Source organism: Alosa sapidissima, chromosome 5 (assembly GCF_018492685.1).
Source record: "Alosa sapidissima isolate fAloSap1 chromosome 5, fAloSap1.pri, whole genome shotgun sequence".
Classification (NCBI taxonomy): Eukaryota; Metazoa; Chordata; class Actinopteri; order Clupeiformes; family Clupeidae; genus Alosa; species Alosa sapidissima.
In genome coordinates this window covers 22,293,065-22,321,055 of record NC_055961.1, presented here as the reverse complement: position 1 = coordinate 22,321,055, position 27,991 = coordinate 22,293,065, and the positions used below count along the sequence as shown (strand labels likewise).

Genomic DNA, 27,991 nt, shown 5'->3' with positions numbered 1-27,991 from the left:
GCAGCAACAACAACAACAACAATAACAATAATAATCTTTAATTGAGACATTTCATAATACCATTCTTTCATTGACATGTGTTCTCCATTTATTTATTTTCACATTATTTATGTATTTAACTGGAATTTATCCGACATGATAAAATTCATTCATCTGAAATAGAACTGACAGAAGTATTGTCAGATTAACATTCTCCAATGAGTTCACTGAAGAAATAAGACTGGTCTGTTGACAAAGAAAAACATCTCTAACACCCAAATAATTAAAACAGCAATATTTACAACCCAATAGTTTGGAAACTTAAAAAATGATTAATAATACAGTTACATATTGTCAATAAAATTAAACTTCCAGGGAGCTGTACGCCATATCTGGCAATCCATCTGTATTTCAAAAAACTGTTAGGACAGAATAAAATCAGTGAAATAAGTGCTGTACAACACTTTGACGCAAAATAGTATTAGTCATCATTTTAGAACTAGGTGTCTAAATAGACCATCTAAAATTAACTACAAAGTAAGTTCACTTCGTAACATCTATTATTATTGTGAATAACAAAATGGATTTTAAGAAATGATTCCAAGCTTTGAAGAGGTTGTCTAAATGTATTAGTAACCACAGCTTTCCCCTTACCTTCAAATGGCTTATTGAATAATACAGTATTATTTGATCTGTTCTTAAAGGAGCAGATCTTTTAAAAGCACTATCACAAATACAGCAGAATACTCTTGCCCTTTTACATTCTATTGTGGATGACACCTTGGTTTATGTCTGGTTTGGTCATACTTCTCTCTTGGTCAAATCCAATATTCAAACACTGAGTGTCCTGAATACTGCAGAACTGGCTGATTGTCTCTAGTTTTCTTTTGCATGTTTTATGTTGAGTTCAGAGCTAGACCTTATTGTATCTCCATAACCACTGGTTAATTATGATGCAATCAATAAATTTAAGGACACCACTGTGGGCAGTTATAGAACAACATTGTGTTTTTGTAAACATATTTGTTTACTTTTCTCCAAATACTGACTGCAATATTAAATGGATTTTTAGTCCATGCCAAGGAAGTAAGTAAACAAGAATGTGTGTAAATACAGTTCTGATGAGGAGTTTGAACCATTTAATCAAATAAACCATGCTCTTCATTAGAAAATAAATTATTATAAGGCTGCCAGCAAAATGATGCCCAAAATCTCTGAATACAGACTGATAGCAGTCTTTCTAAAAACTAAATAAGTAAACTATTCACCAAACCTTGGAAAGCTAAGAGTCTAGAAATGGGCTGCAGTATTTAAAGCAATCATATTTTTTACAGGAACAAACAGTAAAATACACACATATTCAAACATACAGAGAGAGAGAGAAAGACAGAGAGAGAGAGAGAGAGAGAGAGAGATTGAGCAACACAAATTCTCAAAACATTTTATCCTAACTTAAAGGGCATTGCAGAAATTAAACCAATAAACTCAAAGGCTACAGGTAAGAAAGGGGAAAACTGATTGTAAAATCCAAACACCCCTGTAGGGTTTTAAGCCACTGGTCACAAGACAATTTGTTGTAATATTAAGCCAGACATGCAAGGCTGAGATCAGAGACACTTTCAGAAACTGAGAAAGCCTCCAGTTGGTGTGATAAACAATTTTGCATCCAGTGGAGAATGTGACTTGTGTTGAATTTCTACGATCATTATGTACATTATGTACAGTAATCAATTAGTGTTTTTTGTACATGCTTAGATATTCTGGAAAACCCTAAGAAAAGAAGCATAATCACATAAGGCATAAAATATGTACAGACCTGGTCTAAATGTGTTTGTATCAAACTGACTCCTGTCAAATATTCACACATCTTCAACAAAACCTATATTGAAACATATGTACAAAAATACAAATTCAAATGCCCTAGAATATATATATTTATATAAGGTTTTAATCTTTCAATTAAAAATCTGAAAATAACTTTTCTTTAGAAATTATATTTGAGACCATGCATTTGCTCAAACGTCCCCATCCAGGCATCATTTCAGTAATCTTTGGGGCCATTAATGTTGCAAAATGTTGAAGTTGTTATATGGGGTGTCTACATAGATTCGAGCCTTTTTGAGGTCTCTATGCTGCACTAGTTGAGGTGACTCAACCGTTTTGGGCACAGGGTGAGAAAGACGTATCAGCTTCCAGTCTCTGGCCTCCTCTACACTTTTGACTCACTCTCAATGTTGGCGATGTCCCCGTTCCTCTCTGTCTGGTCCATGCCTGTGTGGTCCTCTTTCTCCTCCTGCTCGTCAGTGTTCAGCACTCCCTGTTGGCTGAGTTTACTGGCCACAGACCACGTCAGTGGGAGACGGGATCGGGCTGTCATCTCAGCAAGTTCCCTAGCACTGCAACTAGGCGTGTTGGTCTCATATATCTCATGGAAACTGTTATAGTCTACCTCGTAAAAACCATCCTCAAGTGTCAGAACTGGAGTGAAACGGTAGCCCCATTTGATCTCACTGGAAACATAGGAGCTTCTCGCTTGGCATGTCATTCCTAATGAAAACAAGGAATAGAAGGGTGTTATAAATAAATATATTGTTCATTACACAGGATCTGTCAAACATATATGGTAAAGTACATCTAGTATAAACTGTAATATGCAATGTACAAAGGCTGCATGTGTAAATCTGTCCCTTGAAAACATATACCATATGAGGTGAATCTAGATTAATCTGTCTATGGAGTGGACTACAGGAGCATATGACATAGAGTACGCTACAAGTATATACAACAAGTTGTAGTCTTGTACAGATGTTGCAGATGTTCAGTCATTTCTGTGTACAACAAAAACATTAACAAATGGTGTAAGTGCAGTAAATCTGAAAACAATCTACCTAGTGAAAGCTGTACATTTTTGAGAATATAATCTGTATATATTGTGTAATCAATCAAGTAATCAAATATGACTTTTTAAGTTCTTAGAGTATGGTGAGCACTGAAGTACTTGAAAAGTTGTGAGAGCATTGGCTGACCCAGAAGTACTTTAATGCGGCCTTAGTTCTGAGCTGGCAGTTACAAGATGGAGAGCAAAAGAAACAATTGTGTGGCCTGGAAGTGAGGCACAGTAGACTTACATCAACACAGACAGCATAGGGCTAATCAGCTAATCAGCAGTGCTTATACTGGCTGAACTTCAGAATGCAGATAACTTCAAAATAAGCAGAGATGTAAAAGTCCGGATTCAGACAGCAAAAGCCCTGCCATGTATTGGTTCTTCACACAGGTGATATCACTAATTACCTGATCTACCTGGCTTAAGAGCTGTGCTAATTAGAATCAGCTGATTAAGTGAATGGTTAGAACAAAAATGTGGCAGGACTTTTACTTTCTGAAGCCAGACTTTTACACCTCTGAAAATAAGCAATAGAGTTAGGTCATATCAATACTTTTTCACCCTAAAGGCCACTTTACAGTGCATATTGAAATTATATCTGATTTGATTTGATTTTCCCCTTGGTACTTACTACACTTGATACTTACAGAGTGCTCTTTGGATCTTTTGTGTACCTTTCGCATTTAACTGCTGCACATTTTGATACAACAAAGTCACAGGTTCTGATCAGTTCCATAATGAAACAATTAAGCACTTGAAATCTCATGAGGCACATAGGGATACTTCAGGGAGATCTGATAAAAGAGTTCTATTAGGAACAATGTTCTTGAAAGTGCTTCTGCGGAATACAGTGAAAAGGAATTGAGTTATTCAGAGTAGTCATTCCTGGTCATGCTGGTCAATGTTTATTTGGCTGTTATTTTCCAAGTCAATCTCTCATTGTTAATGGAATTATTCAAAATAGTGTGATATCTGTATGTGGATCTGTGCACAAAAGTAATTCTCCATTTACAAATTTACTGAAACCAAACAAACCGGCAACAAAATCTTCCTTTTTTTCCTGGACTATTATCTGCATCTACATTGACCAGACCAGAGGAGCTCACCAGACATTGTCAAAAAGGTCAGTGTTCCGTGACTTATTAGTTTGTTATGAACAGCAGATTAGGAGAGGCTATAAGAAGCACATTGACACAATCAGATATACGAATTTTAACCAAAACCAACAGTTTCAGCCCTGAGGTAAACAGAGACGGCAGACACCCACAGTCCAAAACCAGCACATTTACGTAAGCTTTGCCTCTTAGTCAGGGTCAGGTTGAACACAGCACTGTGTCTGTTTCATCAAAAACCTTTCGCAATATTAAGTCTATGCTACCACTGATGAGTGGCAACTGTAATTATCAAAAAATGTAATTAAGAATGGCCAGTGTATTACTCATCATAATTATATAATATAATATAATATAATACTGTATTACTGTATTATATATTAAAGGTTGATCCTAAAATCCTGTTCACCCTTTCATTTTCTTCCAGTGGAAAGCTACTTTTAATGGCAGAATAGAGAATAACATCATCAACTCCTGCAACTAAATAGCTATTTGATTGTTTTAATGCACATTGAGGTCCTGAAACATCATCCCTGCACATACCAATAATGGACTGTTTTTCCTCCTTCCATATGGGAGACGTGACTCCCCTTTTACACCATGGTCCTTGTTGCTCTGTGCACATTGTGCACATTGCTCTGTGCACCTTATGTCCACATTGCCCCCCCCCCCCCCCCCCCCATGTGATGTTGTGTGTCAAAAAGTCCTTGTAACAGACACAGGTCAGCCATGAAAAGTGCCACCAGCTATTCCTCTCCTCACATGCCCACCATTCCACACAACCTTTCCCTTTATCCCATTCTGCTGTGCACAGCTGTCTAAAGGGTCCCCGTGGCTAATTTCAACATTTATATGTTTAAGGTCGGCATAAAAACATAGAGACATACAAAGATGCAGCAGCAAAGGGCACTGGTTTAACCAGTGTTAATGTAATTGTTACATTGCTTTCCCTGCTATGCTTGTTGGTGATTTAGTAATGCTATTCCTATTGGCTTGGGTGTCATTTATACCAATCACCATATCGTAATGTCAATAAAGAACTAAATACAAGTGATAATGATAATAAGTAGGGATGTAAATCAATACAAATGTGTGAAGATTACAATGTTTGAGATAAAATAAAAAATAATCGCAATGCAATTGTTGAATAGGTCATAATCTGCTTTTGATTTCACTTGTTTGATTTCAGACGTCAGTACAATGATTAGTAATAATAGTAAAATTGGAGTCAGATTGGTCAAATGATTATTCTAATTTAAAACAACCTCATCAGGGTGCCGAATAAGTCAAAATACGCATTACCTGGGACATTTGGGTGGCAACGAGCTCAGACCTTGTATTCTTCTCAGTTTATATAAATAAAGGAATATTTTTCAGTCATAATTTGTCTGCAGATTCTTCTGTTAAAAAATCGTGAGAAAATTGCGTTTCAAACTTAAAATCGTACTGAATCGTGAGTTGAGAGTATTGTTATATTCCTAATAATAAGTGATTAATACATAAATACTAATTCAAAGCTCAAAATGAAGTTACATGTGTGCTATAAAAGTACACTTGCATGTTGTCTGCTACATAAGCACACTACAACATGCTTGTGCTGTGTGGGTCCACTGGTTGTCTATGGGCAATGTTAAGCACAGTCTAAGTATTGAGGATAGGTGCTAAGGGCCTGAACACATTGGCTGATTCACAACTGGTGTGTGTGGTACTTCTGTGTTCACAGTTGGGCCACCAGTATTGTGTTCACAGTTAGGCCACCATGGTATTGTGTTCACAGTTAGGCCAGCCTGGCATTGTGTGAAATTTGAATGAGTCTATGCCTATCCACTGCACACTGAATATCCACAGTGGACCAAAACATTTTTGGTGGCCATTGTCTGCTAACTGTTCCTCCCAATAGCAGTCAACCAGCATGTCAGACCATTTAAACGCAGTACCTGTCTGTTGCTTCTTCTACTGTTATCTGTTAGGCTGTTGACCGGCTACACAAATTCAAGCTGTTTTAATCAAGCAGGGTAATAACATAATTTTTGAAATTTGACAAATTTGAAATTAATTAATTAATTGACTCTCTGTGTTCTTTTAGCCTATTGTACATTTGAGAGCTTTTTATTTTGACCTGTATAGTAGGCCTATTCCTTGTTGATGTTCAAGAATGATCACTGAATGATCATAAATGATCACTGGTGCTCAAATCTGATTCATGCAGAACAGTCATCTCATGCATGCTCAGACCTATATAAATTACAATCAACAATGAACGGTCAATTTGAAAAATATGGATTCGGCCTATTATCTTACAGAATGTGTGGGAACTCTTTAAGAGATTAGTTGGGGAAAAATTAGTAGAAAAATAAACAGCTTTAGTCAAGTAGGATATTGGCTATATACCTTTCAAGTCTTCATGAGACATCATTTAGAAACACAGCCATTGTCCTGACAAAAGTAAGTATATCTGTAATCTGCAACAACAATTGATACTAATTTCTACATTAGGATGGAACATGGATTGATGGATGTCCAAAAAAGAAACAGAGCAACTAATAGAAAAAAATGTGTGGTTACCTCCTACCTCAACAGGAATAGAAGGCAATGAAAGGCTAATAATATTACCATAGCCATTGGTTGGTGTGCCCTGCTGTTTAGATAACATTTGTTATATAACAGCAGTGGGCTTTCCTGCCTTCTCACTTTGGCACCAACAAAGATGAGGCTCTGCTTACACTCACACATCAACCACAGTTGCCATGGTAACCTCACAAACTACAGCGCAATTTATTACAGGCAGTTCACCATAACAATTCCAAGTCTATCAAGAATATGATTTGATTTCTGTGAGTCCATTCGTGGATATATACAAATTTTACGTCTCACACATAGACCAATGTGCATTTTTTTTCCATGGATATGATCCACATCTGTCAACTTAATGATGAAAAATTAACTAATCAAAAAGGGTTCACAAATGTCCACTTAGCCTACTCTATTTAAGCAATATGAGTGAGAGTGGGGTTTGTAAGGGATATACCCATGGCTGTGGATCGGTTCCACGTACAACTAATCTAGTTTAAAGAAGTCAAATTGTGTTTTTTCCATCATTCATTTTCGGTCATCCTCTGCTCCCAAAAAAAATAGTAGCCTACCAATCAATAGACTTAGCATCTACTGTTGCCAAGCAACGGAAACTGTTACTGGGGCAGCAATGGCATAGTGTCATATACCATGACAACAGCAACAATGAACAAGTAAGGGATTATGCCCAACGAGGTGTCCATTATCAGAAATAAATGGACGACGCGGAGGCGTGCTTCCGCGAAGTCTATTTATTACTGATAATGGACGCATCAAAGGGCATTATCCCGTTTATACCATGGTCACTTACGAAATAAATAAATATGAAATAAATTATTAATACTAAATGAGTTTTAGAGCTAAAATTGTTAGTTTTTTCCCCTTTCGTAGATATTTCCCCTTTTATTACTCGTAGAAATATTCGTAGATATTTCCCCTTTTATTACTTTAATAAATGGAATCTTTGTCAATTTAATTTGGCCTTTTTTGTGACTGATCTAAATCAACAGGGGTCAATCCAATTGGTGCTAATAGTCTCACAATTAGTGAAATGGAGATGCCTGAGTGCAGTGAATGTCTAAAGTATAGTAATATAAAGACACCTGTGTCTGGAAGGTCCAGTCACTGGTCAATCAGTATTCCTGGCTATAATTCCACCATGAAGACAAAAGAACACTCCAAACAACTCAAAGAAAAGGTTATTGACAAGCATAAGTGAGGGGATGGATACAAAAAAAAAAAATCAAGTCACTGAACATCCTTTGGAATTCAGTGAAATCCATCATTAAGGAATGTAGGGAATATGGCAAATGTGCCTAGAGCATGCCATCACCACAAACTGAGTGACTGTTGAAGAAGAATAATGGTGGGGCAAGGCACCTATGACAACATGCTTCAGCAGCTGAGATGGAAGAAACTATGCATGAGTGGCAAAGCTCGTATTAAATCTTGACTAAAGTTTGCCCAAAGACATGTGGGAGACTCCAAGGTCAAATGGAAGAAGTTTTGTTGGTCTGATGAGAACAAAATTGAGCTTTTTGGCCATCAGACTAGATGCTATTTTTGGCGGACACCAAACACTGCATCACCAAAAACGCACCATCCGGAATTTGAAGCATGGTGATATAGCATTATGCTGTGGGGATACTTCTCGACAGCAGGCCCTGGAAGGCTTGTAAAGGTAAAAGTAAAATTCATTCAGCAAAATATATGGAAATCCTAGAGGACAATCTGATTCAGCCTGCAAGGGAACTATGATTTCCGGAGAAGATTTACTCTCCAATGAGCCGAAGTCTACAACAAAAACTACACAGAAATGGTTTGAAGACAACAATTGGTGAATGTTCTAGAGTGGCCGAGTCAAAGCCCAGACCTCAATCCTAAAGAATATCTGTGGCTGGGCTGTTCACACCCAATCTCCTTCCAACCTGGCAGAGCTTGAGCAGTTTTGCAAAGAAAAATCCACACATATCCACACAGACTCCATGCTTTAATTGCGGCCAAAGGTGCATCTACTTAGTGCTGAAGGGGGTGAATATTTATGCAATCGCTTATTTTGCATTATATATTTTTAATTAATTTGTAGAAATCTTTGTAGAAATCTTTTTTCACGGTGACATTAAAGAGGGGATTTTTTTGTAAATGATTGTAAAAAGGGCAATTCGGCCTTTGGAATTAAAATAGCCCCACATCATCACATACCCTTCACCATACCTAGAGATTGGCTTGGTTTTATTTTTATGCTCATTGAGCTCAATGCAAATCAAACCAGCTAATAGGCTAACTGAAATAAAACCATGGCAATCTCTAGGTATGGTGAAGGGTATGTGATGATGTGGGGCTATTTTAATTCCAAAGGCCAAGGGAACTTTATCAAGGTGCATACAGTAGTATCCTGGATCCGTGAAACAACTGGCCTTTAAAAATAAAAATATGGTTTCTTTTGTAGAGTTTTAACCAGCATCTGTGGATGGAGTGTCAAACTATGTTCACGGTCAATGGTAATCAGTAGTTTCCTGAGCCTATGCAGTGATTTTCTCTACAGAAACAGGTCTGTTTGAAACAGACCATAAACATCATGGCCATCCAATATTGTTGTTCAGCCCTGCCCCTTGTGTACAAAGATTTATTTGGATCCTCTGAATATTTTAATGATAATATGTACTAGAGAATCCTTCACAGAACTTCATTTCAAGGAGCATTATTCTTTCAGGTTTTTGTTGCCCCCGTCCCAACTTTTTTGAGACGCGTTGCTGGCATCAAAATAAAAACTAGTGTATATTTTTCATAAATACAATTTGTAAGTTCCAACATTTGATATGCTGCCTACCGTTATGTTCTTTTTGCAACTAAATATGGGTTGACGTGATTTTGATTATTCTATTCTAATTTACATTCTACACATTCTACTTTTTTGGAAATGGGGCTGTAAATAAAGTAATAAATTAAGAAGTAGCAAAATAGCCAAATTAACTTGACACATATCGAATATATGTAACATTTTGTCATACTGACACAAAGAAGTGACATACAATTTGACTGACACAGTTGCCTTTCAGTATGCAGGAATAATCCTGATAATGTTAGACTGTAGGTCAGTGAGATGTGCATAAAGTCATGTGCATAAAGGTGTTATTCTGCAACGTTATTGGCAGTAAAGCTTTGGTATGATTTCCCTTAAAAAGTATAATAATAAGTAAGGAATTGGTATTTTCCTTCCTTTTACTGGAAGTGTATACTGCTTGTGTGCCTTTGTAACAATCTCCACATTGTTTCAATAATATTTCCCAACCATTTAATTTAACTTTCCACATCATTACTAAAGACTAACTAAAGGGGAGGTAATGACAGATTTAATTTATATAAATTATATTTATATATCTCCACCTGATTATCACTGAATTGCATGGTAAAGCATTATGCTTACCTGTTGCCTCCACCATGCCCTCCAAAATGACTACAATCTCGAGCTCTTCTTTGGCCAGGTGGGCCTTGGAGATCTCCCAGAAAGGACTGTGCTGGTTGATCTCATGGCAGATGATAAGTGGTGACACAAGGAAGAGTCTGTCGTCCCCAGTGTCATAGCCCACATTCATGTCTGTTTGGTTTAAGGGAATGAACTCCCCTTCCTTTGTCTGCTTTGACTTGATCAACTTGGCTCTGATAGAGGCTTCCACAATGTGTGAGTTACGAAGGTCTCCTACTCTGAACATCAGGCACAATCGACCATCCCTCATGGAGATGACTGCATTGGTAGAGAATACTAGAGTTTCTGCCCTCTTCTTGGGCTGCGAGATCTTCACAAACATACAACCCACCATGAAGGCATTTACAATAGATCCCAACACTGATTGCACCAAGAGAAGGACAATACCCTCAAGGCATTTGTCTGTAATGACCCTGTATCCATATCCAATGGTTGTCTCTGTTTCTATTGAGAACAAAAAAGCTGATACAAAACCATTTAAGTTATTAACGCAGGGAGTCCACTGGTTGTCTCCAATGTGATCCAAATCACCTCGGATATATGCAATAAGCCACCACATGAAACCAAAAAAGAGCCATGTTACAGTATAAACTAAGACAAAAATAAAAAGATTAAACCTCCACTTAAGGTCTACTAGAGTGGTAAAGATGTCTGTAAGGTAGCGATATGTCTCACGAACATTGCCATGATGCACGTTGCACTTTCCATCTTTGCGCACATATCTCTGGATCTTCTTTTTTGCCTGTTCTTTTTCCACACGTTTTTTTGGTAGATCATCCCTGACTTGCTTGGGCAGTTTGGGTTGTCTGATTGTAACAGGGCTCTCCACATCCTGCTCCATTGGGGAATTTATAAAGATCTTAGCCTACAAGAGAAAACACAAAGGTTAGCAAGAATTAGAATAGAATAATTAAAAGGTTAATGAGTGAGCTGCTTAAAGACCTGGGTTGAGCGGATTGTCACAACTTCTTTGAGAGATGATGACTGCATTAGAGCATAGATCAGCTACCTAGAGTGCATAGTAGGTCAACACAAAATCAAATTAGAGAGCTGTCAGAACATATTCTTTTCTTGGAGAAAAAAAAACCTGCCAAGGACTAGGGGCATTGTTCAGCCTTTTCTATTCAACTTGTCTGACAGTAATAAGTCCATGGTCAAGAAATATAATAGGATTTCTTCAAGGGCTAAACGCTTTTAGACATACCTGAAGCACCTTTGTGTATTTTGGAGTAAGAGCAGCCTGCAAGAATTTTCCATGTAAGCACCAGAAAGCATGATTTCTTCTGATAATTCAACTCACATCTTTCCAGTACAAAAATATGTATTTGCATGGAACCTACTGGGAAAACGGGATGCTTCTATTTAAAGCCCTGTCAGACTAGTCATTTACATGGAGCTCTGCAAAGCTTTTCTCATGACTAATCCCTGTGCCACAGGACACCGGCAGTAGCATAGACAAGAGGTAGGAAATTCAATTAGTCCAGCTTCACTTGGCTCCTGGCACACATCCCCCAGATCTATCATTCCCATCAGAATAATTTCCCATCAAGACTACAAATAAATATCTTGATTGAAAGTATTCACTGACAAAAAGCTCACATAAATATATATCATATATACTGTGTTTTACTTTACCCAAATCAATATATTCATCTTTGCTTTATTGCCATCTTTCACCGTTTTCCCAACTGTTGGGGTGAGAAGCAACCAACTGGCTGAGAGGATGGTGTGGTGGCTGGGGAAGGTATGACAGAGGGACAGGGCTTAGCTAGCATCTGACTTCCCTCTGCTGACTTTACTAGATGGGGCCCTATTGGTTTAGAGATCTTAATGCTCATCTATCAAATGCTTGATGGTGTTTTAAGCCCCCACCGTCGACTTCAAGGCAGCGCTGCAACCGTCAACTTCAAGGCACTTAATCCTAACCTTAACCCTAACCCTAACCCTAGTGCCTCCCAAGCAGCGCTGCCTGGAAGACGACGTTGGGGGCTTAAAACACCCAATCAAACAAACCACTTATAATCATCAAAAACATGTGAAGGACAGATAAACAAACCTGTCATTCCAGATAGCTGCTTAAACTCTTGTAGACTATTAATTTAGAAACGTGTAAAATTGTTTGAAATAGTAAAATATAATAATTTATTCTTTTTTTCTGAATACAAAAATAGGCCCTATAGTCATTGAGCCAGAAGAGTTGGCCTGTAGGGGAATGAGTCTCATAGTGATCTTTGGCAAGGCATATGTCACAGCCACACCAGGCTCCCCTCCAGCCACACCCACTGCTCACTCTCCTGAAGCTCCCCTCACTCTTTCACTCTCCCCAGTCTACTAATGACCTGCACCTGTTCCCAATCAGCCTCACTCTCTACTTAAACCCCAGTCTCCCCTCAGTCTTTGTCTGGCCTCGTCTTTGGCAACCCCTCATTCCCGTTCGGCGTGAAGAAGGGTTCCCCAGAGACTCAGACTCCTACCTGGTAGGGATGGGCAAAGCGAGGCTTTATGAAACACTGAAACGTTCGAAGCAATTGTGCCGAACTTTTCCGAGGCTTCGAAACAATTCCGACACCTCAGAGCTGTTTAGGGTGAAACAAATCTGTCAAATTCTTTGTATTGGAGATGTAGTCTTTAAAGTTCGTGGCTCACTGTGTTACCTGTGTTCAGTCTATGTCAAAAGCTAAGCGGTCATGCCCTTGGTCAATTACTGGATGGGAGACCACATGAAGTCACAATAAAGAGAATCTTATTGCTGCCACTAGTGTTTTCTAAATCACTTTCTTCTTATAAAAACTCTTGATTTTTGACCATTCTGAGAGTTTAGTTGGTTTTGAACCACGTTTCGAAGCAGTGTTTCGAAACACGTGTGCTTCGAAGCCTCAACACTGATTCGAGACGTCGGTTTCGAAAGTCACACCCCTACTACCTGGAAGCTCTCCTGAGTGTTACGTGCGAACTTTGTTGAGACCTTGTTGATTCCTGTGGGCCTTTTGTGAGTATTGTTTGGACTCTTCGCTGTTGGTCACCTCCTGTACCTTGAAACTCCAGTGCTTCAGTAGTGTTTTCCCCCTGAGTGTTTTCTCCTTTGCCTGCCTTCCATTGGACTTACTAAACCCTGCCAGTTTGTGAAATAAACCCATTTAACCCGATTCTCTGTTGTCTGAGCCTGTGTCGGTGACAGTATACCTACTAGCGCTAGAAAATAAGCGATAACATTGCATTGGTAGTAGCTTTTGTGTGTTATCACCCTGTTTATGTTTATTATATGCTTATACAGGGATATATTACAGGTATGTAAATGCGCCATTATCTAATGAAATTTGCAATAATTGCATCCATTTCAAGTACAGAAATCTTTGGATTGGATAAATTCAAGTTCAAATGTATTTTTTTGTTTTCATTTTGGTGACATATTATAGTGAAATATAATTCCTGAATGCTGTATTTTTGCAGCATATATCTTATATCTTCATACATTTGCTGACAACCCATGCTATATATGTTCCAGAAATGTTATTTACTTTCCATTTAATGGCCATTTCTGCTGCCATTTTTCTTTTTCCGGCCTCCTGCTTCAGTTGATTTAGATCATCAATTGCATCAATTTTAATCAATGAGATATAATAGCATATTCTACTGTACTGCATCAGTAAAATAAAGTTGAAACTAACAAGCTAATATCATACAGATGCCAATGGCGTGATGAAACAATGCTGTTAAAACATTGGAATTGTAATGCTACTAAAGATAGCTTGTTTAACACACTAATTGTTAGTTTTAACAATTAGTGTTAAGTATTTTCTACGTACAGTAGAATTCAGTTTAACATCTTATGCCATTTTACACATTCATTTGTCCTGTGAAGACCTGATGTTTTCTCTGTGCAAAACATTTTCATGACCCTCACAATAGCAGATGGTTTCTGTGGTAACTTCCTGTCCAAATAAAAGAACATATGGCCACAAACGGTATAATCTTTGACAAAAGTAGGTTTATAGCTATGTATAGAATGCCTGTTGACATTTTTCCCTAAAGAGATTTACTAGTTTTCAAGTCTGGCTGGAATGGAAAATAACCAACAGTGGCATTCCCTGACATGGATTGTTCGAACAAAGGTCACATCATTTCATGTGGTGATCATATTAGCAGTGGAGACTTCCTGTTACAAGACAGTATGATATGTCTTTTGTGCCACACCAACAAAGCACAGTACACGTTAGCTGTGTTGTCATATCAGCAGCTGTCCCAGCCCACACAGCACATAGTATCTCTGAATTACATCCACTCTCTGTTTACACTCCCTGATAACTAGAAGCACACACAGCCAATGTGTGGTTTTAAAGTACAGAATATGTAGCAAATGGCCACAATTTCTTAACATCCTGCTGTTTTTTTCCTTGAATCAGGAAATATCTGTTATTATCTACCACTGTCTCCACAATGCGAAGAGCACTGTGTTTCTCCACTTAACAGTAAAAAGGGGCTCACACAAACTCTCAATACATTCCATTTCACTAAATCCTTGACCATTTTCTGTTTTTATGGTAACATACATTAAGATGAATTTGTTGTATCTTTAAATTTCAAGGTTAAAGGTAGCTGTCTATGATAAATCTCTGTCATCCTCTTCAAGAACAGCCCTCTGTTTTTCGGTCTCGCATTTCACCGCCTGACAATCAGACACCGGAGTTCAATTCCCAAACCTACATGCAATTCCATGTCACTTTGGATAAAAGCGTCTGCTAAATATCAGGTCAACTTTAACTTTTAGCTTTAATTATATATCCCTCAAGCCAAACCCATGCATCATCAGATTGGTCTCAGCTTAAGTGTCTGTGGAGTGCTAAATACATCCCACCATAGTAATACAGGTAGCCTACAAGCTGCAAAATCACAGTATTTGTGTGAGCAAATGTTGAGTGCCATGTGGACATTGCTAGCTTCAAATAAACTGATGTGTCAAATCAAGCAGAGAGACTTGACACATGGTTTCTCATATCATTACTCTGTGAGCCCTGAAGAGATTTGATTAGGGCTGGGATTTGTGATATCCGCTGACAGTGTGTGCACACTGGGGAATACTGTGTGTGGGATAAAACGCAAAGCAAATGACATTTTCATCTCCAGACAATGCTGTTAATTTGCAGAGTGGGGAATGTGTAAATAGAGACAGATGTACAATCCCACAAACAGCACTTCAATGAATTGTGCCCTATATTGGTCCTTTGTACTTTGTCCTTACCTCTAAGAGAGCTCTAGGTAACCTTTTTGTCTTGGAGGAAAGGTGCCTCTATATCTCGTCTTCAGAAAGAAATAGCACACAATTCTGCAATGATTGTTTGAAGACAAAACAAACAACTAAAGACAAATGCCTTTATGCAAATGAGTGGTGCTGAATGGAATAAGCCATGTGTAACTGAGGTAGGTACAAGAAGGTACATTTTTTTTTCTTTTGCAATAAATATGACTTCCTGAAGACTCGGACATTTGTCTTCATCTATGAAGGTCTGACTGACTGAGACGTCAGCTCATCGATAAATTGGTTCATCCATTGAGTAAGCAGTGTTGCGCTTTTCTATTTCCTGCACTTAAGTTGTACTTAAACTGCACCTGCAGTATAACATAGGGTGTACAGGCTCCCCTCTATCCTCTGTGAAGAGCTGGGATTCTAAAAATCAGTTTCATAATTATTCAGGCATTTAAATTCAAACCAAGCTCTCATGATGCTACATAGCTGTGTTACAAATAGACACATAAATGAAAAATAAAGCCTGCTAATATTCATGACGGCTTTCAAAAGACACAGCCCAATGCTTTGGCTAGTCTAAATGGACACATTTACATAGCTGTTGTGTGCAGTGGAGCACATTTATTGTTTTCGGTTTTGAGTAGCAGATGTCTCGCAATAACTTGGTATGCTAAAAGATGGCAGTGTGGATACAGCTTTCAGACAGCAGGTATAACTCAGAAGCTTAAACACACAAACACAATGATGAACAGAAAGAAAGCAGCTGGCTAGCATATGAGTGAGCAAATATATGATTCACTAGTCTTATTAGAGATCATCTCAACTGTAAGGAGAGTGCTATTGCTATTGCTTTAAACATGATACATGACAATTCTGCTTCCCCACAATGGTAATCCTGAAATAAACTTACATGACTGAGGAAGAGACTGATTTCATTTTATTTAGTTTATTTAGTGATCCATAGTTTAGCCGTTTTATCATCATGCCATTACATTTTTCAGCAAATAAATACCACAAATTACATATTACTATAGAGCTATTACTACATTAGTATTTTAGAGGAAAGAATCAAAATGAAGGAATAAAATGTGTCTTAGGGAACACTTATATAATACCCTTTATTATGATCAAGTTAAGAGTTATTTTCAAAAGTATTTCCAACTTACTTTTCATGAATGTCATTATCAAAAATGTAAAGGTTCAGTAAACCTTTGAAGGACTACAATATATCAATGGAACAACAGTGACTTCTGTTTTTATCATTGAATTATCTGAGCTACTCTGACTTATTACTCCTGTGTATACCCATCCATTCTGGTATTTCAGTATACATGTTGATTACAATTTCTTTTTACTTTGCTGAAAATTCTGAACCTGTTTAACTGCTTTGATGTCACTCTGCATGTTAACTTTCCCACACACTCTAAAGGCCACATATTAGACCCTGTCTGCTCCTCTGGCACCACCACGTCTAACATCAGGATGCTCAGGATCTTTCTGTCTGCAATCATAAGGCTGTGAGCCCCAGAGCCGCCTCTAGCGCCATTACATACAGGACCACTAACAGCATAGTCCAGTGTTTCTCAAACTTTTTCAGACCAAGGACCACTTAAAAAAAAACACGGACCACCTAGCTTAAAAAAAAGAGTAAACCTACTTCAACAGTATATTACACAATAGGCCTACTCACTGAACCACCTTGCTTACTGTCTTTGCACCTTGCTTATTGTGTCAGAGGATTCATATGATTTAAACTGGCATAGCTTACATAGGCAGTGTTGCAAAACTGTTTGGATTTACATACAAGTTGGTTCAATATTGCAAACAACTCATCTATATTATATTTTATTTTGTCTTGAATTTTTTCACAACAAAAAAGCACTATCTACCACCAGCTCCTGTCTACCCTGACTACCTTTTATAATGCACGTTCTCCCTTCTGTGCTCCTGCTAGATCCTTTTCTGCCTTTTCCCCAGTTGATTAACAGTATGTCTTTAACCTTGCTAGGCCTATCACCTGCCTCCTCGACCCTATAATATCTCATAATATCCCATAATCTCTCTCTCTCTCTCTTCATTAAATTAATCTCTCATTCATCAGCTGAAAGGAGATCTAGGATGGGCGGGGCCAGGCTAGTACTGTATACTTGTGCAATACAATTACAGACGTACATTAAGGGGTCACCAAAGAATCCTTTTGTTACTTGTGACCTTGTAGAGAATATGAAAATGAGTGTGGCTTTAGAAAACACATATTTTTGTACAAAATTTGAAGATTTTTCTGCAAACAAGGGTAGAGCATGTAAGAGTTGTGATTTACAAGGAGTTTTAGTTTAAGTGGATGGGGAGAAGTTGAGATACGCAATTTATTTTCTTCGCATAGTACAAGGCAGCACCATGTGGCGGTCATAAATATGTACCGCTATGCAGTACATCTAGTTAATTCAATTAATTTCAACCTGCAGCTGGCAGGCACTTGGTGTCAGTCAAATAGTGTTCTTGTAACTAGCAATGAGGTCATAAGTTAACTTTGGCTGGCTGTTATAACATTAACTAATATAGCTAATATTGTTTGTTAGTATCATTATAAACCAAAGTTGCTTTGTCATCTTAGGCTATTTAGCATTTAGGCCATAACTACATTATTGTACTATAATGTATGCCTGCAGGGGAAAAAAAGTTTCAAATTATTTGATGCTTTAATGCAGCTTTGGGTAATAGTAGGCTATGGGAGGTGAGCATATTTCAGTGTCCGACCAATAATAGAGGGCCACCTGGGCCAAAAATGCCAGGGCTGTCCAGCCATGCTGCTGAGACACTTCTTCATGCATTTATCACCTCCAGGTTATACTACTGTAACATCCTAGTCTCTGGAATCTCAGCAAAGAATAAACAGATTACAGTATGTAAAAAATCTGCTGCTATAGGGTGCTCAGATGCACTAGGCCATGGGATTACATCATCCCCATGCTTTAGCATCTACACTGGCTCCCAGTTCAATACTATATTCAATGTAATCATTCTACTAGTACACAAATCTCTCCACAATCCCTCCTTATCTATCCAATCTAACTCCTTACCCTTAGTCCTACACCTAACACTCTTCAGATGCCCATCCGTTATCCACTCCCCATGTACTGCTAATATATTATTATTATTATTATTATTATTATTATTACTAGTGCAGTGCCCGTTCAAACATGTCCTGTAGAAAACCCCAAGCCCAATTACATACCCACAGGTACATGTATGCCTGATAGGGAAAAACATCATTCCAGCTAAGCATTCAATAATGAATACTGAATATTATATTATAATATATTAGTCTATAATTAACGTGCAGTAAGAAGAATTTAGGCATGGCTGCATGTGGCATTTTTACAGATCAAAATGACATAAGCCTAACAGCTGTTCTGAGTTAAGGCTATATGTTTATTGTTAAACTTACTGAATAACTTCCTGATAGAGAAGACAAACCATTTTGTGGAATGATGCATCATCATATGAAATTTGCAATGATCAAACTGTGGTAGCCTATAGCCTATAGCTTTGATGAAAGGCTATATGTTTAGCCTATTCAATAATTTAATGATATACAGTAGAAGCCAAACCATTTTGTAGAGAGATTTGCAACAATGTGATTCAAAAACAGTCTTTGGTAGCATAAGTGACAGGTCGCTATCTGCCCCTTGTTGTCTAGCTGTGTGGCATTCTGAAAAGTCCTTAAATTATTAGCCTATCGTTCGTTTCAATTTGGGACCTTGAGTTGTAATTCCTCTGTATGTCCTGTTGGTGACCTCAGTGAGAAGTACTGTTAAGACGCTCTTAGCCAGTAACGAGAACTCTGGAGCACTCGTAGATCTACGAGTGTTTTCACAACGTCGTAGATCTACGAGTGTTTTCACAACGTCGTGAAAACACTCGTAGATCTACGAGTGCTCCAGAGTTCTCGTTACCGGCTAAGAGCGTCTTAACAGTACTTCTCACTGAGGTCACCAACAGGACATACAGAGGAATTACAACTTAGAATACATAATCCAACTTACGTTCCCATTCTTTATTGTGTTTACCTGTGATGAATCAGATTTTAGCGTGCAAAATAGCCTACATTTAATGGTCATAATAATGTGATGAAAAGCGGACAAAAATGCAATCAAGTTATGAAACGAGACGTTGCCAGAATTGCCATTATCTTTGCTAAGTGAAGGCTATATTTTATTAGGCCTATGAGGTCTTAAATCTTAAATAATTACAATTATTTATGTTTGTGTGTGGTATATAACCTAGCCTACTTGGGATGCTTACATGCAGATGTCAAAGTGTTTCTATTTTCGTATTGATGTGAATTAATGTGTAGATCCGAGGTTTGAATAGTAGGCCTGGCTGTGACGTGCAGTCACCTGACATCACCATCAAATTAGAGGATATTTGAGAACTATTAACTTGGACAGCTCCCCTTAAGAGCATCTTAAAGGAGAATTCCGGTGTGATATTGACCTAAAGTGTATTGAAACATGATACCGAGTGTGAACGTATGTCTTATAGCCCATCTCGGCTTGTCCCCTGCACTCCAAAATCTGGCGCTAGTTAGCCGATGCTACCAACAGCTTTTTCAATAGTGGTGCTTCGGCATCGGGCTAGCCATGCAAATAAATCACTGTTTTACACCCATTTACGAGGCTCAATGTATCTCCACACTTCATTGGTAGACTTCCGAGGGCCCTGACATTTAAAACGAGACATTGAGAACTTTGAAAAAGCACTGGTAGTTTACTTACAAGACGATTTATATAGGCAGTATCTTCACGAAGTTTAGCGTTTGCAGCCATCTTGAATTTAGTCACGATAAGTCGAGCAACGAGTAAGAATGAACAGGTATGATAAGGGATCAGATTCCAAAAATAATTCAGTGGAAATGCATGGATTCCAGTTGCTGCTACTGGAAGAAACTGGAATCCATGCATTTCCACTGAATTATTTTTGGAATCTGTCAGGGCCCTCGGAAGTCTACCAATGAAGTGTGGAGATACATTGAGCCTCGTAAATGGGTGTAAAACAGTGATTTATTTGCATGGCTAGCCCGATGCCAAAGCACCACTATTGAAAAAGCTGTTGGTAGCAGATTTTTAGCGCCAGATTTTGGAGTGCAGGGGACAAGCCGAGATGGGCTATGAGACATACGTTCACACTCGGTATCATGTTTCAATACACTTTAGGTCAATATCACACCGGAATTCTCCTTTAAGAGCAGTGCACGCGTGTTCACGCTACAAGCATGTTCGGGAAACAGTCGGAAAAACCAAACGAACGATCGTGAGATGAATCGTAGAAAACCCCCTTAAGAGCGTGTCTCCGTCGTTATCGGGAAACTGGGCCCAGAATTTTTTCCCAATAGGTTCGTTCCGAACAGAAACAGTATTTTAACGTAACGGTTTTTGGTTCAACCCTAAAATTGAGGTTCCTGAACCGGTTAGAACAAAAAAATAAAGTTCCCGAACCGGTTAATTACGTTCCATGCATGTCAGCTGCGGGACATACAAATAAGTAGGCTGATCATTAGAACTTTAAAATTATATTGTTAGTCTACATAATTTCCTGTCTAAAGTCTTTCCTAGTTAATTAATATGTCCTAATTAAAGTCTCTATCCTGTCATCAAACATTAAAAAAGCACTATAGGTTACATTATGTAAGTGGCATAACTGTAATTCTGACATGCCTACATTTTTTTCAGTATTATACATGAAATAAGACAAAGAAAATATCTGCCATGTTGTTTATCAGCTAGTTCATTTGTTAGTTGTGGGGTCAAACGAAAAATGCTGCCGCATAGGATTCTCGCAATGTCTTCCCATCTGAACAAAAAAGTTAAAATGCCAAATATGAGAACTATTAGCCTATGTTTTAAACAAAGACTTCTTATGCGTTATGGTTTGTAGTATTGTTTATTTGGTTGTTGATTGACATTGTTGTTTATTATTGATATTCTCCTTAATATAGTCTTACCATGCTATTGTTATTGTTATTATATTATTGATTGAATGGGCATTTTTTTTTATTATTGCCATTTTCCTACATTTTCATTGTTTACTTCATTAGGCTATACAATTTTAAGTATTATATTGTTTTTGTATGTGTATGTCGCTTTGGAAATCACCATAATCATAACCATAACCATATCCATAACCATAAACTGTCTCTTTGTTAGTACCTTGTTTCACAGAATGAATCTGTGTATTTTCATTCACTTCATAGGAGGTGTATTGTATATCTGTTATGCTCAAAATCTCACAAATAAATCATACAAAAAAAAAAGTTTGAAATCAATCGGACACGGTTCGACAGATACAAGATCGACCCCTGGGGAACACCACAGGTCAAGGACCTTGGTGTTGAGGTACAGTTGCCGATAGCAACAAAGAAGCTCCTTTCTTGTAGATATGATTTGAGCCAGTTGATAACTACAGTATGCCTGTGAATCCAACCCAATGTTCTAGTCTGTGTAGTAAAATAAGTCCCTTCAGGGCGGAACAAGACCCCTCCGCTGCGCATCGGGGTCCGGTTCGCCCTGTCGGGACTTATTTTCCGAATAATGACCTGCGTTCTATACATTATCCCACTTATTACCCGGCTACTTGCCAAAACGAAATAATAAACTCCCCAAGATATGCCTACATAGCCTAGCCTATTTGTTACCGTTCATCGTGGCATTTGCTGAAACAAATAGTTCGCAACAACACACACTGAACTTGAATCAAACGTTCTTTAGAACACAGCTGATCAACCTCTGCTTTCACTTTTGAATGAAGTTCCAGTCCTTGCGTAGTGATATGAAATACCTGAATTAGAAGCACAAACTCCGTTGCCATTGACAGCGGTCATTATTTTTTTCAGAGGTCCTTTCCCAAAAAATAATGACCTCTAGAACTTTGGGAAATCCCATTCAAGTCAATGGAGCGTTCTACTTGCCTTGTGAAGAGCCGTGTAATAAAATGATATAGTCACCGAATGATGACTGACTGCACTGAAAAAATGTCCCCCCGCCTCTTTTATTTGCTCTGGTTGCACTCAAAAAACTGAAATTTGGGGAAGATGATTCGATTCAGTTAAAAGTAAAAAATCAAGGTTGTGTGTGCAAATTAGATCATTAATTAATAGACACCCGAAAATGGTAACACCGAACACATGTTATTAATGCATAACCGATATGTGTATGTATAATAAGGTCTGTATTAAGCATCATTACATATTTATTAGGACTTTATGCAACAATTTCTTATTCTTACTCAATAAGTGAATTATTCTTGGTAAATCCTGAATAAGCAACTAGTTGGTCTTAATGTAAGGTTATTAATACATAGTATTAATAGAAAATGTATAGCCTTCTAATACATTATCTTAATATGTTATTACTCTGTCACTGTAAGTCACATTTAGACAGTGAATTAGTCTATACACTCTCTATTTTAATCCATACTATATACCAGTAACCTTAGATCGAGATCAATTGGTTGCTTAAGGATTTACAAAGAATAAAGGATCTATTGATTAAGAATAATAAATTGTTCAATAAAGACCTAAGAAATATGCAATGGTGCTTAATACAGACCTTGTTGAGCACTAATACATACACATATTAGTTAATGGCTAACATGTGCTTGCTAAAATAAAATGTTACCCAGAAAATAAATGATAAAGATTGTAAAGTACATTGAATCTTCAGTGTTAGAAACCTTTTTTTTTTAAAAAAAACAAGGGGCTTTTCTCAATACAAAGTACGCTAAAGAACGGTCTCCCGTTCTTGAAAGTTTGAACTTGAAAAGTTAAGATCGTGATCTTAAGCAGCAATTATGATAGGTAGGCCTATTATGTATCAATGCTGCCATTTCTCTTATGTGAGTGTCAAGTCTGAGCTGACGTAATGCATTGTGGAATCTTCAAGCCACCAAGTCACCACCCGATGCATCCTTGATAAAACCAGCGATTCGAGAACACTTCCGGGAATGTTATGCGTTCTTGAATAAATGCGAACTTGTGAATTGGAACAGTACTTCGGCAGTGATTGATGACGTTTCAGAACGATTTTCAAGTTCATGAGAACACAAGTATAGAAAAGAACGCATATTGAGAAAAGCCCAAGAGTTTTGTCAAAGTTCTCAGTTTCAGTCCATTTTCTATATATGTATGTAATGTATGTACTAGGGATGTAACAATTACCGGTATAATGGTAAACCGCGATAAAAATGTTGACGATAACAATTACCTTTTTCATTTCAAATATCATGATTATCACGGGCGATTACCACTGGGCAAACCATGTGTTTAATCCTTCACAGCTTCATCCGAGCCTGCTTTTGACATACAGTAGGCCTGGTAAACAAAACTGGTACCCTACTGATTCTGTTGTCTTATTGATGGATTTAACTGTGGCACAAAGCCAATTAAACATGACCAAGGAAAAAGCCACGGTAACATTATGCTATGAATTAAGAATGCTCAGCTCAGCCTGGTTTGTTTGTGCAGTCAGGATGTAGGCCTGCACCAGAATAAAGGAATCACATCTACTCAGTAACAACTCCCTCAGCACCCCCTCTATTAGCCCAGGTGAAAATTAGTTCCAGCGTCCCTGGTTAAATGTTGCACTTTTGATAAGGTTTTGCCTATATTTTGTATAGTAAATGCTGTCACACTTTCACACTTATTTCAGCTTGTGTAGGCCTATTAGTGCTTTCTAAACATATTGAACACACTTTTAAAAATACCGCGATAATACCGAAAACCGTGATAATTTTGGTCACTATAACCGTGAGGCTAAATTTTCATACCGTTACATCCCTAGTATGTACTGGCCTCTAACTATACATGATGCATGAACACTTCTATATTCACTTTTTGTAATGACATTTTTAAATACTGAGTTAGTGTTTTATGTCTCCCCTGCTATCACAAGTTTCTATTCAAAATATTCTGAGGACCAATACAAAATGCTTCCCCTGCTTCCATTTTTTTCCAGCTTAAAGTGTTAGCTTTTCATTCACATGAAGTATATTCGAGTATGCAACTATTACTGATAAGAATCTTCCAATAACTTATCTACTCATTCGGCTACTCGGGGGGTTGCCTCTGAGCAATGGCCTCATTTAATATTGAGTAGACTACGTTGTGTGCCTGCAGGAAACCAGCAATTAAGTGCATTCCCTGTGTGCACTAACATGGTGGGCTAAAAACTCTGCAAGGCCACTGATTTGAACCTTCACACTAAACTCCAACATCAATTCAAGTTAATGAATTGTGACTGAATTCTTCAAACAATGTTAACACTGGGAAAAATGACCCTTCACAAAATCCCTTATTCAGACATCAATCACTAAATTGTAGGAAGACTGGCCTGATTAAGACAAAGAGACCATAGCTGTAATAAGTATACACGCTGCCATGTCAGTGAAAATTTCTCTTTATCCTTCAATAGGCTAGTTGTTTCATATAGCCTAGCCTTCTCTGGACAGTCAATATGGATATAAGCCAGGATCTCGATCTTTTTCAAGGATTTATTTTACACCTAATCAGAAGCCTAACCACATTTTCAGGTCAATCTAATGCTTAAGTAATGTATCACCTTTCCTGTGGCTATCCACAGAACAATTGATTTCATCATAATGCTTTATCTTATCTTGTAGACTACTTTTTCAGATTATTCTACATTTGACTGCTGCTATTAGAGCTGCAGCCAGCCAGAAGCAGATGGGCTCCCCTGGGTTTTGCTCAAGGTTTCTTCCAGGAATATGGGAGCTTTTCCTTGCCACTGTTTCCATATGGTGTGCTTGTATGGGGTTAAGGGTTAAGCATTATCATTAAACGTCTGTATATAAATTCATATAATCACAACAAATACTAAGAACATACTAAGGATAACCGCTTAGTGTCCACATCAACCGGACCTAAGCATCTGTTAGCCGAGCCTACAGTATATACTACTGCAACAACTTGCTGTGTTATAGCTTCAAAATGTATTATTATTATTATTATTATTATTATTATTATTATTTTCTTCTCTATTAATGTCTTAAATTGTTCAAATGTAAAGCACTTTGAGCTGCATTCTGTGTATGAAAGGTGCTATACATATAAAGCTTATTATTATTATTATTATTATTATTATTATTATTATTTTGCAACTTTGTTTGTAGAAGTATTCTTAACACGTTCAGGGGTATTGGTGGTTGTGTTTGTGTGTGTGTGTGTGTGTGTGTGTGTGTGAAGCTGGGGGTAAAATCTGGTTTCTCGTGGGTTAGTCAGGTCCGTTAGTCAGGAAGTAATGATCTCCATAGCAACACATAGCTCAATCCATCAAGTGCTCAGTGGCAGATGTACAATGTGCTGACTAAAGTACCAGCATAGTAACCAAATCTCCATTTATTGATTTATTTTTAGATTTCTTACAGCTTAAAATATGCCCTGCATAGTTCCAGTAAAATAATAGCCTGAGTGTACCGGATATAAATACCTTTATAGTGGGATCTTAAATGCATGTCCTCAATCCTACATTATCTGATGGCAGCCTAGTAGGCTTACATGTGGGAAAACAGGGCCCGTGCTCATAGGTGGTTTTCCTCCTCTGTGACAAAATACCTATATATTAGACCTTTCGTCATTTGTGCGAGTGTAACGAGTGTAACGAAAGGGAATCAGACCTTAGGCTTGGCCTAGGCTGCTATGTTTGTTGGATATGTTCTCATTACGAATAATATTAAATCTATTTGCCAAAAATATAGTTATGCGATAGCACTACACCAACGACCTTAAACCGAACCCATAATCGCTGTCCATGGTCCTGACTCCTGACAAACGCTTCCTTTTGCAGTGTCTGGCTTTATCGTGCTTAGGCCAACGCATAGGCTAGGCTACAATCCTTGGCCTGTAGAAACTTGTGGTAGGATTTAAAACAATCGCTTGGAGCTGGCTATTTCTTGAGCTTGTGACACCCATCACACACAACAGCAAATAAACATTTTATCTGAGAAATATGCCAGGCTAGAGAACATATTCCGTAGGCCTACAGGCAATTGTCTGCCCATTGCACGAACAGTCATTAAGTTTTTGGTTGACCAGCTGACAGCCTGATAGGCCTATGATTTCCTGGTAGATTTGGCCTGCTTCACGTGAGGTAGCCTTGAGTTAACCTTTCAGCCTAAAGTAGGCTAGTAGCCTAAAGTAGGCTCCTACAGCGTTTTCTATCAGAAAGAAAATAAATGACGGAAAAATCCGTCTCAATTACCGAAATAGGCCACACGCCCACACCTGCCATAACCCTGGTCCACTAACCTAAGCTGACACAATTATACCAACAAAATACACAAATGTCACATCTGTGTAAACTAGGATAGCCTACAGGCTACTTCCTGCTGATGGAACCAGCTGGACAAATACACGCGTCGTGCACTGTCTGCACACCTGGTTGGCTAATCGGACCTGGAGTAGGCACTCTTTCTACCAAAGTTACCGTGCATTTTGTTTTAAGTCAGTTTGTGATTTAGATCAACAGGCTTCATTAAATGCTATGTAGGCTACACTCACCCTTAAATAAGAACTTTTGTCTTTTTTTGTCCTAGAGCAGATATCGTAGGCTATGCTAGCAGGTTTCACTGTGTGCGTCACTCTTTCTTGCGCCTGTTCCCGAAATCGAACCGACTCTCTTCCACTGAGAAAGCTACACTCACACTTCATGGTTTTTGATGGAAGATCTCACGGTCGCCATGGAGATGGTGGGAGCTCTTCCCCAGAGCAGAATAGATATCACATCGTAAGCTAGCCTATACCCTGCATTACAAAACCGGCACATATGGCGTTTATCAGTCAATGTATTTGGGTGTAAACTAGATGAATGACTTATATGGTAGTAGGCATAAGGAATCCAAGGAGAGACAATGTTGCACATAAGGAATGGGCTATTTGCTGCGTCGTGAATCGGATCGTAGACTATAGTTCTATTAGAATTACCAAACAATCACTATCACAGAAATTACGTGTTCGTTACCTGAAGAAACACAGACCTTTAGACCCGGTATGGATGGGAGCCGTCCCACCATTCAAGTCACAAAGTAGGCTATCTAAACGCAACGGAGCTAAGCTGTTGATTAGGCTATTTACCAGAAAGGCAACATGTCATTCGTAGCATAGTCAATAAAACGACGACTTAGGCTAATGTAGTCTAACACTAGGCCTATTCATTTCAATCACTTTAGACCAAGAGGGATGTTTGAAATTCTCAAATAGTCAAAACTTAACGGACTACATGGGGTCTAAGTATATACTATCATAGACAAACTGTAAGTCTGCCATGGCAATATTATGTAAGACTTCTTCATTAAGGCTACAAATTGTCACTTAATCAGTCTTCCCATTACGCAAACACCATGAGCCTTGGTCTTGAAACCAAACGAACGTGAAAACGACTAGGCTATAGAGTTTTACATACCTAATAATGAGACTGTGTTTATTCATTCATGATCATCCATTCAAATTTGTTCCGAATTTCCAGGTCATGAAGAATTTGCACAAAACGACGACAGTATCGAGATTTCATAATTCCCCTTTCGTTTCATGGAAAAATCCATCTAATGCCATCCTGCCATGTCCTCCTTTGTTGAGGAGAGAGAGGGTGGGAGGACTGGTGAGGAAAAGCGTGTGCGTGAGCGACCGAGAGAGGGAGGGA

At 38.2% G+C, this 27,991-nt stretch overlaps 1 protein-coding gene across 3 annotated transcripts; it reads right to left on the bottom strand.

Annotated features, from left to right (window-relative positions):
• Positions 1-22: 22 nt before the first annotated feature.
• Positions 23-27,991, bottom strand: kcnj6 (potassium inwardly rectifying channel subfamily J member 6). Of its 3 annotated transcripts, none has more exons than XM_042092557.1 (3): positions 27,755-27,991; positions 9,977-10,901; positions 23-2,526 (listed from the first exon to the last, which is right to left on the bottom strand). In XM_042092557.1, the coding sequence occupies exons 2-3, from the start codon at positions 10,875-10,877 to the stop codon at positions 2,189-2,191; spliced, it is 1,239 nt and encodes a 412-aa protein (XP_041948491.1). In that variant the 5' UTR covers positions 10,878-10,901; positions 27,755-27,991; the 3' UTR covers positions 23-2,188. The 3 variants fall into 3 exon arrangements, with proteins under 3 accessions (XP_041948491.1, XP_041948492.1, XP_041948493.1); XM_042092558.1 differs by lacking the exon at positions 27,755-27,991 and adding an exon at positions 26,854-26,997; XM_042092559.1 differs by lacking the exon at positions 27,755-27,991 and adding an exon at positions 11,241-11,322.